This window comes from Pezoporus occidentalis, unplaced genomic scaffold (assembly GCF_034315485.1).
Source record: "Pezoporus occidentalis ecotype Australia unplaced genomic scaffold, CSIRO_AGI_Poc_V1 ctg473, whole genome shotgun sequence".
NCBI classification, from domain to species: domain Eukaryota; kingdom Metazoa; phylum Chordata; class Aves; order Psittaciformes; family Psittacidae; genus Pezoporus; species Pezoporus occidentalis.
Genome location: NW_026915806.1, coordinates 73,042 through 86,967, shown reverse-complemented (window position 1 = coordinate 86,967; position 13,926 = coordinate 73,042). Strand labels below are relative to the sequence as shown.

General features: G+C 54.7%; 1 protein-coding gene across 1 annotated transcript; it reads right to left on the bottom strand.

Annotated features, from left to right (window-relative positions):
• Positions 1–1,869: 1,869 nt before the first annotated feature.
• LOC134172796 (epoxide hydrolase 3-like) lies at positions 1,870–12,725 on the bottom strand. The gene is made up of 7 exons (XM_062636244.1): positions 12,650–12,725; positions 11,019–11,275; positions 10,855–10,940; positions 6,391–6,719; positions 5,086–5,189; positions 4,825–4,973; positions 1,870–2,260 (listed from the first exon to the last, which is right to left on the bottom strand). The coding sequence occupies exons 2-7, from the start codon at positions 11,262–11,264 to the stop codon at positions 2,032–2,034; spliced, it is 1,143 nt and encodes a 380-aa protein (XP_062492228.1). The 5' UTR covers positions 11,265–11,275; positions 12,650–12,725; the 3' UTR covers positions 1,870–2,031.
• Between the last annotated feature and the right edge of the window lie 1,201 nt (positions 12,726–13,926).

Below are 13,926 nucleotides of genomic sequence, written 5' to 3'. Positions count from 1 at the left end.
GGGCCCCAACACCAGCACCCCCCCCCCCCCCCAGCACCCATTGCCCCCCGCCCCCCGCTGGTTCGGGCACCCATGGGTGCTGGCAGTGACCCAGGACACGACACCAGCACCCATGGGTGGCACCCATAGCCTAATACTGGGACACCCAGCTTTATTCAAGGCACTTGGGAGCAAGGGGCCCCATCCAGATGTTGAGGTCCCCATCCAGATGTTGGGGTCCCCATCCAGATGCTGGGGTCTCCACCCAGATGCTGGGACCCCCATCCAGATGTTGAGGTCCCTGTCCAGATGTTGGGGTCTCCACCCAGATGTTGGGTTCCCCATCCAGATGTTGAGGTCTCCATCCAGATGCCGAGGTCCCCATGCAGATGTTGGGGTCTCCATCCAGATGTTGGTGTCCTCATCCAGATGCTGAGGTCCCCCTCCAGATGTTGGGATCTCCATCCATATGCTGAGGTCCCCACCCACTTGTAGGGGGTCTCCATCCAGATGTTGGGGTCCCCACCAAATGCTGGGGTCTCCATCCAGATGCTGAGGTCCCCATGCAGGTGTTGGGGTCTCCATCCAGGTTTGGGGGGGGGTCCCCATCCAGATGTTGGCTTCTCCATGCAGATGTTGGTGTCCCCACCAGATGTTGGGAACTCCATCCATATGCTGAGGTCCCCACCCAGGTTTGGGCGGTCTCCATCCAGATGTTGGGGTCCCCACCAAACGCTGGGGTCTCCATCCAGATGTTGGGGGTCTCCATCCAGATGCTGAGGTCCCCATCCAGGTGTCGGGGTCTCCATCCAGGTTTTGGGGGGGGGGGGTCCCCATCCAGATGTTGGCTTCTCCATCCAGATGTTGGGGTCCCACCCAGATGTTGAGGTCCCCACCATTGTCTCCCCCCAACCCTTCTCCTCTTCCTACCTCTCCCCCCCTTACCCCAGTTGGACCCCCCCCCACCCGCCCCAGATGCTGCTGTGGGGAGACCCCCTTGGGTACCACTATGGGGAGAACCCTTGGGTGCTGCTATGGGTGCCCCCCCCCAGGTACCGCTGTGGGGAGCACCCATGGGTACCACTATGGGGAACACCCATGGGTGCTGCTATGAGGAGCACCCATGGATACCACTATGGGGAGCCCCCCTGGGTACCACTGTGGAAGCACCCATGGGTGCTGCTATGGGTACCACTATGGGAGCACCCATGGGTGCCCCTATGGTTGCCCCCCAGATACTACTATGGGTGCACCCCTGGTTACCACTATGGGGAGCACCCATGGGTACCGCTATGGGGAGCACCCATGGATACCGTGATGGGAAGCATCCATGAGGACCATTATGGGCAGCACCCATGGGTGCCCCTATGGCTGCCTCCCGGTTACTACTATGGGTGCAACCCTGGTTCCCACTATGGGGAGCACCCATGGGTACCACTATGGGGAGCATCCATGGGTACCACTATGGGGAGCATCCATGGGTACCGCTACGGGAGCACCCATGGGTGCTGCTATGCGTACACCTCTGGGTGCCACTATGGGGAGCACCCATGGGTACTGCTATGGGGAGCATCCATGGGTACCGCTATGGGGAGCACCCATGGGTACCGCGATGGGGAGCATCCATGGGTACCACTATGGGGAGCACCCATGGGTACCGCGATAGGAAGCATCCATGAGGACCATTATGGGGAGCACCCATGGGTGCCCCTATGGTTGTCTCCCGGTTACTACTATGGGTGCAACCCTGGTTACCAATGTGGGGAGCACCCATAGGTACCGCTATGGGGGGCACCCATGGGTACCGCGATGGGAAGCATCCATGAGGACCATTCTGGGGAGCACCCATGGGTGCCCCTATGGTTGTCTCCCGGTTACTACTATGGGTGCAACCCTGGTTCCCACTATGGGGAGCACCCATGGGTACCGCTATGGGGAGCATCCATGGGTACCGCTGTGGGGAGCATCCATGGGTACCGCTACGGGAGCACCCATGGGTGCTGCTATGCGTACACCTCTGGGTGCCACTATGGGGAGCACCCATGGGTGCTGCTATGGGTGCAGGCTGCCCCCATCCAAGAAGTCCTGGATGAGGCGGGCGAGGGCGCGGGGCTGGTCCTCAGGCAGCCAATGGCTGGCGTCGGGCAGGAGGCAGAGGCGGGCGCTGGGCCGCAGGCACCGGCGTAGGGACGGCACCAGCCGTGGGTCCAGGAGCGCATCGTGGCCGCCCCACAGCAGCAGCGTGGCGATGGGGGGCGGCTCGCGAGGGATCGGGGTGCCCCTGTGGGGAGACGGGGGAGGAGCTTCCATGGGGCACCCAACCGGGAGCGTCTCCAATGGGAGCATCTCCAATGGGAGCATCTCCAATGGGAGCGTCTCCAGTGGGGCACCCAACCGAGAGCGTCTCCAATGGGAGCATCTCCAATGGGAGCGTCTCCAATGGGGCACCCAACTGGGAGCGTCTCCAATGGGAGCATCTCCAATGCGGCACCCAACTGGGAGCGTCTCCAATGGGAGCGTCTCCAATGGGGCACCCAACTGGGAGCGTCTCCAATGGGAGCGTCTCCAATGGGGCACCCAACTGGGAGCGTCTCCAATGGGAGCATCTCCAATGGGGCACCCAACTGGGAGCGTCTCCAATGGGGCACCCAACCGGGAGCGTCTCCAATGGGGCACCCATCTGGGAGCGTCTCCAATAGGAGCATCTCCAATGGGGCACCCAACCGGGAGTGTCTCCAATGAGAGTGTCTCCAATGGGGCACCCAACTGGGAGCGTCTCCAATGGGGCACCCAACTGGGGGTATTACCAATGGAAGCATATCCAATGGGCCACCCAACTGGGAGCATCTCCAATGGGAGTGTCTCCAATGAGAGTGTCTCCAATGGGGCACCCAACTGGGAGCATCTCCAATAGGAGCATCTCCAATGGGGCAACCAACTGGGAGTGTCTCCAATGAGAGTGTCTCCAATGGGGCACCCAACTGGGAGTGTCTCCAATAGGAGCATCTGCAATGGGAGCATCTCCAATGGGGCACCCAACTGGGAGAGTCTCCAATAGGAGCATCTCCAATGGGAGCGTCGGCAATGGGAGCATCTCCAATGGGAGCATCCGCAATGGGGCACCCAACTGGGAACGTCTCCAATGGGAGCATCTCCAATGGGAGAATCACCAATGGGGCACGCAACTGGGAGCGTCTCCTAAGGGAGTGTCTCCAATGGGAGCATCTCCAATGGGGCACCCAACTGGGAGCATCTCCAATGGGACCACCCCAAAGTGGAGAACCCCAAGTGGAGCCCCATAATTGGGCACCGAAGTGAGATCTACCCAAAGAGGAACACCCCAATGGAATCCCATCAACCCGTAACACCCAACCCAAGAGCACCCAACTGGAATCATCCCAAAGAGGAGCACCCCAATGGGATCCCACCAACCCACAACACCCAACCCAAGAGCACCCAACTGGAATCATCCCAGAGAGGAACACCCCAATGGGATCCCACCAACCCACAACACCCAACCCAAGAGCACCCAACTGGAATCATCCCAGAGAGGAGCACCCCAATGGGATCCCATCAACCCATAACACCCAACCCAAGAGCACCCAACTGGAACCCTCCCAAAGAGGAGCACCCCAATGGGATCCCACCAACCCACAACACCCAACCCAAGAGCACCCAACTGGAACCATCCCAAAGAGGAGCACCCCAATGGGATCCCACCAACCCATAACACCCAACCCAAGAGCACCCAAATGGAACCATCCCAAAGAGGAGCACCCCAATGGGATCCCATCAACCCGTAACACCCAACCCAAGAGCACCCAACTGGAACCCTCCCAAAGAGGAGCACCCTAATGGGATCCCATCAACCCATAACACCCAACCCAAGAGCACCCAAGTGAAACCCTCCCAAAGAGGAACACCCCAATGGGATCCCATCAACCCATAACACCCAACGCAAGAGCACCCAACTGGAACCCTCCCAAAGAGGAGCACCCCAATGGGATCCCACCAACCCACAACACCCAACCCAAGAGCACCCAACTGGAACCCTCCCAAAGAGGAGCACCCCAATGGGATCCCACCAACCCACAACACCCAACCCAAGAGCACCCAACTGGAACCATCCCATGGAAGACGCATTGAGTTGGATCTCTCAATGGGACCCCCCCACCAGCAGCACCCAAACAGGAGCACCCAACCCACAACACCCAACACAAGAGCACCCAACTGGAATCATCCCAAAGAGGAGCACCCCAATGGGATCAGACCAACCCATAACACCCAACCCAAGAGCACCCAAGTGGAACCCTCCCAAAGCAGAACACCACAAAGGGATCCCATCAACCCATAACACCCAACCCAAGAGCACCCACATGGAACCATCCCAAAGAGGAACACCCCAATGGGATCCCACCAACCCACAACACCCAACCCAAGAGCACCCAAATGGAACCATCCCAAAGAGGAGCACCCCAATGGGATCCCATCAACCTGTAACACCCAACCCAAGAGCACCCAACTGGAACACTCCCAAAGAGGAGCACCCTAATGGGATCCCATCAACCCATAACACCCAACGCAAGAGCACCCAACTGGAACCCTCCCAAAGAGGAGCACCCCAATGGGATCCCACCAACCCACAACACCCAACCCAAGAGCACCCAACTGGAACACTCCCAAAGAGGAGCACCCCAATGGGATCCCATCAACCCATAACACCCAACCCAAGAGCACCCAACTGGAACCATCCCATGGAAGACGCATTGAGTTGGATCCCTCAATGGGACAACCCCCCTACCCCCACCCCCACCCAACCAGCAGCACCCAATGGGTGCCCCCAACCTGAAGAGGTTGCGGTAGTGGTGCAGGGGGGGGCTGAGCGCCCCGGGCTGGGCCAGGCTGTAGATGTAGGCATCCAACTCCTGCTCCGTCAAGCTCCGACCGGGGCTCTGGATCCCGGTCCATGCTCCGGTCAGGATGAGCTTCACCAACTACAGAGCCCCCAATGGGGGGACACAGGAGGTGGGGATGAAACCACGGCCCCACAATGGCCTCCAGGGCCTCGTGTGGGGCTTGGGGGGGGGATGTGGGGATGAGGCCCACCTCGAAGTCCGCCAGGGAGAGCAGCAGCTCCGGCAGCCAGGGCAACTGGAACAGGAAGACGTAGCTGGAGCGCAGGAGCTGCGTGGGGTGGCCTAGGGTGAAGCCTGCACCCAAAGAGGGATGGGGAGGGTGGGGGGTCAGGGTGGGGATGCCCTGAGAGGTGGCACCCAATGGCACCCGATGGCACGGTCATGAATGATAACACCCAATGGTGTGGCCGTGAGATAGCACCCAACACGATGGCCGTGAGAGATGGCACCCAATGGTGTGGTCATGATTGATGATACCCAATGGTGTGGCTGTGAGATAGCACCCAACAGGATGGCCATGAGAGAGGGCACCCAATGGCATGGCCATGAGATAGAACCCAATGGTGTGGTCATAAGAGATGGCACCCAACAGCCTGGTCATGAGATAGCACCCAATGCTATCGACCATGGGATGGCACCCAATGCCATCGACCATGGGATGGCACCCAATGCCACTGACCATGGACGTCACCCAATGCCATCGACCATGGGATGGCACCCAATGCTATTGACCATGGGATGGCACCCAATGCCGTTGACCATGGGATGGCACCCAATGCCATCAACCACGGGATGGTACCCAATTCCATCAACCATGGGACAGCACCCAATGCCACCGACCATGGGATGGCACCCAATGACACTGACCATGGATGTCACCCAATGCCGTGGACCATGGGATGGCACCCAATGCCATCAACCATGGGATGGCACCCAATTCCATCGACCACGGGACGGCACCCAATGCCATCGACCATGGGATGGCACCCAATGACATCGATCACGGGACGGCACCCAATGCCATCGACCATGGGATGGCACCCAATGACATCGATCACGGGATGGCACCCAATGACATTGACCATGGGATAGCACCCAATTCCATCGACTATGGGATGGCACCCAATGACATCGACCATGGGATGGCACCCAATGCTATCGACCATGGGATGGCACCCAATGCTACCAACCATGGACGTCACCCAATGACATTGACCATGGGATGGCACCCAAGGGCATTGACCATGGATGTCACCCAATGCTATCGACCATGGGATGGCACCCAATGACACTGACCATGGACGTCACCCAATGCCACCGACCATGGGATGGCACCCAATGACATCGATCATGGGATAGCACCCAATGCCATCGACCATGGGATGGCACCCAATGCCATTGACCATGGGATGGCACCCAATGCCATCGACCATAAGACACCACCCAACCCCATTGCTACGCGATGGCGCCCGCCACCCCCATGGAGGCCCCTTACCGGCCATGACGGCGCGGTGCGGCGCGTCCATCACCACCAGCTTCTCCACCAGCTCCGGGTGGCCGGCAGCCAATTCCCAGGCCAGGACCCCCCCCCAGTCGTGTCCCACCAGGATGCACTTGGGGGGCGCGGGGGGGGCGCCGGGGGCTCCGTTGGGCCCATTGGGGGTGCCCAGCGCCTCGATGACCTGGCGCACGTCGTCCAGCAGCGCCTCCAGGCGGTAGCTGTCCCTGTCCGGTGGCTTGGAGGAGGCGCCGTAACCGCGGAGGTCCAAGGCCACCACCCGGTAGCGGGAACCGAACTCTTGCAGGAGGTGGCGCCAGCAGAACCTGGTGGGAGGAGGGAGGCGGTGACCACGGTGACCGTGGGGGTGACCATGGGATTGACCATGGTGACCGTGGTGATGATGATGGCGATCATGATGCCATGATGACCAGAGTGATCATGATGATGGTGACCATGATGCCATGATGACCAGAGTGATCATGATGATGATGATGGTGACCATAGTGACCATAATGATGATGATGGCGATCATGATGCCATGATGACCAGAGTGATGATGATGATGGCGATCACGATGCCATGATGACCAGAGTGATCATGATGATGATGATGGTGACCATGGTGACCATGGTGATGATGATGGTGACCATGATGCCATGATGACCATAGTGATCATGATGATGATGATGGTGACCATAATGATGATGATGGCGATCATGATGACCAATGGTGATCATGATGATGGTGACCATGATGCCATGACCAGAGTGATCATGATGATGATGATGGTGACCATGGTGACTATGGTGATGATGATGGCGATCATGATGCCATGGTGACCAGAGTGATCATGATGATGGTGACCATGATGCCATGATGACCAGAGTGATCATGATGATGATGATGGTGACCATGGTGACCATAATGATGACGATGGCGATCATGATGCCATGATGACCAGAGTGATCATGATGATGATGGCAATCATGATGACCATGGTGACCGTAATGACCATGATGATGATGATGGCGATCATGATGACCATGGTGATCATGATGATGGTGACCATGGTGACCATGATGCCATGACCAGAGTGATCATGATGCCATGATGACCAGAGTGATCATGATGATGATGATGGTGACCATAGTGACCATAATGATGATGATGGCGATCATGATGACCAATGGTGATCATGATGCCATGACCAGAGTGATGATGATGATGATGATGGTGACCATGGTGACCATAATGATGATGATGGCGATCATGATGCCATGGTGACCAGAGTGATCATCATGATGATGATGGTGACCATGGTGACCATAATGATGATGATGGCGATCATGATGCCATGGTGACCAGAGTGATGATGATGATGGTGACCATGATGCCATGATGACCATAGTGATCATGATGATGATGATGGCAATCATGATGACCATGGTGATCATGATAATGATGACCATGGTGACCATAATGACCATGATGATGATGATGGCGATCATGATGACCATGGTGACCATGATGCCATGACCAGAGTGATCATGATGATGATGATGGTGATCATGAAGCCATGATGACCAGAGTGATGATGATGATGGCGATCACGATGCCATGATGACCAGAGTGATCATGATGATGATGATGGTGACCATGGTGACCATGGTGATGATGATGGTGACCATGATGCCATGATGACCATAGTGATCATGATGATGATGATGGTGACCATAATGATGATGATGGCGATCATGATGACCAATGGTGATCATGATGATGGTGACCATGATGCCATGACCAGAGTGATCATGATGATGATGATGGTGACCATGGTGACTATGGTGATGATGATGGCGATCATGATGCCATGGTGACCAGAGTGATCATGATGATGGTGACCATGATGCCATGATGACCAGAGTGATCATGATGATGATGATGGTGACCATGGTGACCATAATGATGACGATGGCGATCATGATGCCATGATGACCAGAGTGATCATGATGATGATGGCAATCATGATGACCATGGTGACCGTAATGACCATGATGATGATGATGGCGATCATGATGACCATGGTGATCATGATGATGGTGACCATGGTGACCATGATGCCATGACCAGAGTGATCATGATGCCATGATGACCAGAGTGATCATGATGATGATGATGGTGACCATAGTGACCATAATGATGATGATGGCGATCATGATGACCAATGGTGATCATGATGCCATGACCAGAGTGATGATGATGATGATGATGGTGACCATGGTGACCATAATGATGATGATGGCGATCATGATGCCATGGTGACCAGAGTGATCATCATGATGATGATGGTGACCATGGTGACCATAATGATGATGATGGCGATCATGATGCCATGGTGACCAGAGTGATGATGATGATGGTGACCATGATGCCATGATGACCATAGTGATCATGATGATGATGATGGCAATCATGATGACCATGGTGATCATGATAATGATGACCATGGTGACCATAATGACCATGATGATGATGATGGCGATCATGATGACCATGGTGACCATGATGCCATGACCAGAGTGATCATGATGATGATGATGGTGATCATGAAGCCATGATGACCAGAGTGATGATGATGATGGCGATCACGATGCCATGATGACCAGAGTGATCATGATGATGATGATGGTGACCATGGTGACCATGGTGATGATGATGGTGACCATGATGCCATGATGACCATAGTGATCATGATGATGATGATGGTGACCATAATGATGATGATGGCGATCATGATGACCAATGGTGATCATGATGATGGTGACCATGATGCCATGACCAGAGTGATCATGATGATGATGATGGTGACCATGGTGACTATGGTGATGATGATGGCGATCATGATGCCATGGTGACCAGAGTGATCATGATGATGGTGACCATGATGCCATGATGACCAGAGTGATCATGATGATGATGATGGTGACCATGGTGACCATAATGATGACGATGGCGATCATGATGCCATGATGACCAGAGTGATCATGATGATGATGGCAATCATGATGACCATGGTGACCGTAATGACCATGATGATGATGATGGCGATCATGATGACCATGGTGATCATGATGATGGTGACCATGGTGACCATGATGCCATGACCAGAGTGATCATGATGCCATGATGACCAGAGTGATCATGATGATGATGATGGTGACCATAGTGACCATAATGATGATGATGGCGATCATGATGACCAATGGTGATCATGATGCCATGACCAGAGTGATGATGATGATGATGATGGTGACCATGGTGACCATAATGATGATGATGGCGATCATGATGCCATGGTGACCAGAGTGATCATCATGATGATGATGGTGACCATGGTGACCATAATGATGATGATGGCGATCATGATGCCATGGTGACCAGAGTGATGATGATGATGGTGACCATGATGCCATGATGACCATAGTGATCATGATGATGATGATGGCAATCATGATGACCATGGTGATCATGATAATGATGACCATGGTGACCATAATGACCATGATGATGATGATGGCGATCATGATGACCATGGTGACCATGATGCCATGACCAGAGTGATCATGATGATGATGATGGTGATCATGAAGCCATGATGACCAGAGTGATGATGATGATGATGATGATGATGGTGGTGACCATAATGACCTGATGATAATGATGGCAATCATGATGACCATGGTGATCATGATGATGGTGACCATGGTGACCATGATGCCATGACCAGAGTGATCATGATGATGATGATGGTGACCATGGTGACCATAATGACCATGATGATAATGATGGCAATCATAATGACCAGAGTGATGATGATGATGATGATGGTGACCATGATGACCACAGTGATCAAGATGATGATGATGGTGACCATGATACCATGATGAACATAGTGATCAAGATGATGATGATGGTGATGACCATGATGACCATGGTGGTGATGGTGGCGGTCACCATGGTGACCATGATGTTGACCACAGTGATCATGATGACCATGATGATGATGGCGATGACCATGATGACCATGGTGGTGATGGTGGTGGTCACCATGGTGACCATGATGTTGACCACAGTGATCATGATGACCGTGATGATGACAGTGATGCCCATGGTGACCATGATATCACGATGACCATGGTGATCATGATGATGACGACCATGACAACAACGACGATGGTGGTGACCATGGTGACCACGATGATGATGGCGGTGACCATGATATCATGACAACCATAGTGATCACGATGATGATCTCCATGATGACCATAGTGATGACCATGGTGACCATGACGATGAAGGTGGTCACCATGGTGATGATGATGATGACCATGATGATGCTGTTGGTGCCCATGATGAAGACGATGATGACGATGGCACCACCAGGGTGTTGGTACCCACCAGTTCTGAGGGAAGCCGTGGAGAAGCAGCATCAATGGGGCCGTGGCGGGACCCCGGGTGACGTAGTGGAGCATCAGCCCCGAGTCCTAAAGTGGGGGTTGTGTTGTGGGTCAGCGGGGTGCCCCCACCCCATAACTTGACCCCCAAGTCCCCCCCTCCATCACCTTAAGGCGCAGGTACTTGTGCTCCCCATAGGTGCCATCGGCCAGGCCGGGAGGGGGCCGGTCCCGCGCCCGCCGCCCGAAGGTGGCTTGGGGTCCCCGGCGCAGCAGCACCCAAAGGCCCCAGAGCCCGTAGGCCACCGCCGCGGCCCCCGTGGCCACCGCCACCCCCAGGCGGGCCACCAGGCTCGACACGGCCAAGAGGAGCCGGGTGGGCGCCAGCAGCAGCGAGCACAGGGACAGGAGCATGGCCGGGACCTGAGGGGGACACGGGGAACTGTGGGGTGGCTCCATCCCCATGTGTCCCCATCCCCATGGTGTCCCCATCCCCATGTGCCCCCATCCCCATGGTGCCCCCATCCCATGGTGCCGTCAACCCCATGGTGCCCCCATCCATGGTGCCCCCATCCCCATGGTGTCCCCATCCCAGTGTGTGCCCCGACCCCATGGTGCCCCCATCCCCATGTGCCCCTATACCATGGGCCCTCAAACCCATGGTGCCCTCAAGCCCATGGCGTCCCCATCCCCATGGTGCCCCCATCCACATGGTGCCCTCAACCCCATGGTGCCCCCATCCCACGGTGTCCCCATCCCCATGTGCCCCCATGCCCATGGTGTCCCCATCCCATGGTGCCATCAACCCCATGGTGCCCCCATCCCCATGGTGCCCCCAACCCCATGGTGCCCCCATCCCACGGTGTCCCCATCCCCATGGTGCCCTCAACCCCATGGTGTCCCTATCCCAATGTGTCCCCATCCCCATGGTGTCCCCATCCCATGGTGCCCCCATCCCATGGTGCCCCCAAACCCCATGGTATCCCTATCCCAATGTGTCCCCATCCCATGGTGCCCCCACCCCATGGTGCCCTCAACCCCATGGTGTCCCCATCTCCATGGTGTCCCAATCCCCATGGTGCTTCCATCCCATGGTGCCCCCATCCATGGTACCCCTATCCCCATGGTGTCCCCATCCCCATGGTGTCTCCATCCCAATGTGCCCCCATCCCCATGGCGTCTCCATCCCCATGGTGCCCCCAACCCCATGGTGCCCTCAAACCCCATGGTGCCCCCATCCCATGGTGCCCTCATCCCATGGTGTCCCCAAACCCCATGGTGTCCCTATCCCAAGGTACCCCCACCCCATGGTGCCCCCACCCCATGGTGCCCCCATCCCATGGTGCCCCCATCCCATGGTGCCCCCATCCCCATGGTGCCCCCATCCCCATGGTGCCCCCACCCCATAGTGCCCCCAACCCCATTGTGCCCCCAAACCCCATGGTGTCCCTATCCCATGGTGCCCCCATCCCCATGGTGTCCCCATGCCCATGGTGTCCCCATCCCATGGTGCCCCGACCCCATGGTGTCCCCATCCCATGGTGCCCTCATCCCATGGTGCCCCCATCCCCATGGTGCCCCCAACCCCATGGTGCCCTCAAACCCCATGGTGCCCCCATCCCCATGGTGCCCCCAGCCCCATGGTGCCCCCAAACCCCATGGTGCCCCTATCCCAATGTGTTCCTATCCCAATGTGCCCCCATCCCATGGTGCCCCCATCCCTTGGGGTCCCGCTATGGGGTGCCCCACCCCATTGTGCCCCAGTCCATGGGGTCCGGCCATGGGGGGTGCCGATGGCTTCTCGCGCCGCTTCCTCCGCCCGCCCGAGCTCGGCCGCGCCCGGCCCCGCCCCCCTCCCCGCTCATTGGTCACAAAGAGGCGGGGCCGAGCCACGCGGCGGCCAATGGGAGCGCGGGGCGGAGGTCACGTGAGGGGGAAGGGAAAAAGTTCCCAACTTTGGGGCTTTTTGGGGCCATTTTCGAGGTTTTTTTTTGTTTTTCCTCCTTTTTTTCTTCATTTTTTAAACTTTTTTTTTGTCTTTTTCCCCCTTGGAGCTTTTTTTCCCCATTTTTCGCCTCTTTTAACATTTTTTTACCATTTATTTTCTTTTTTTTCCCCTTTTCCCCCATTTTTTGCACTTTTTTGCCCATTTTTGCTCTTTTTTCCACCTTTTCCCCTTTTTCTCTATTTTAAACCAATTTCTCCCTTTTTTAACCCCTTTTCAACCTTTTTCTGCCACTTTCAACCCCTTTTTAATCCCTATTCTCCCTTTTCCTTTTTCCCTCTTTTTTTCCCCCATTTTCCCCCTTTTTTGTCCCTTTTCCTCCCTTTTTTCTTTTAAATTCTAAATTTAAATCTCGGATGAAAAGTTTAACCCCAAATTTCAAGTGAATCCTCAATTTTCAACCTTGAAATTCATCCTCAAATTTCACATTTAACGCTCACATTCAGCCTCAATTTTCCGATTTAAGCCTTTAATTTCCAATTTCACCCTGAATTTTCTAATTTAACCTTCAAATTAGATTTCAGGCGCAAATTTCACATCGAACCCTCACATTTCGATGGTAAGCCCCAATCTTTGTGTTTAACCCTAAAATTTCAAATTTAACCCCGAATTTTCAAATTCCAACCTAAATTTTATAATTTAACCTTCAATTTAGATTTAACCCTCCGGTTTCAGATTCAACCCTCAAATTTCAGATTTCACCCCCAAATTTCAACCTCCACCCTCCAATTTTCACCCTCAGATTTCAAATTTCAAGTCCCAATTTTCACCCTCAGATTTCAAATTTCAAGTCCCAATTTTCACCCCCAGATTTCAAATTTCAAGGTCCAATTTTCACCCTCAGATTTCAAATTTCAAGTCCCAATTCTCACCCCCAGATTTCAAATTTCAAGGCCCAATTTTCACCCCCAGATTTCAAATTTCAAGGCCCAATTTTCACCCTCAGATTTCAAATTTCAAGTCCCAGCTTTCACCCAGATTTCAAATTTCAAGTCCCAATTTTCACCCTCAATTTCAAATTTCAAAGCCCAATTTTCACCCTCAGATTTCAAATTTCAAGGCCCAATTTTC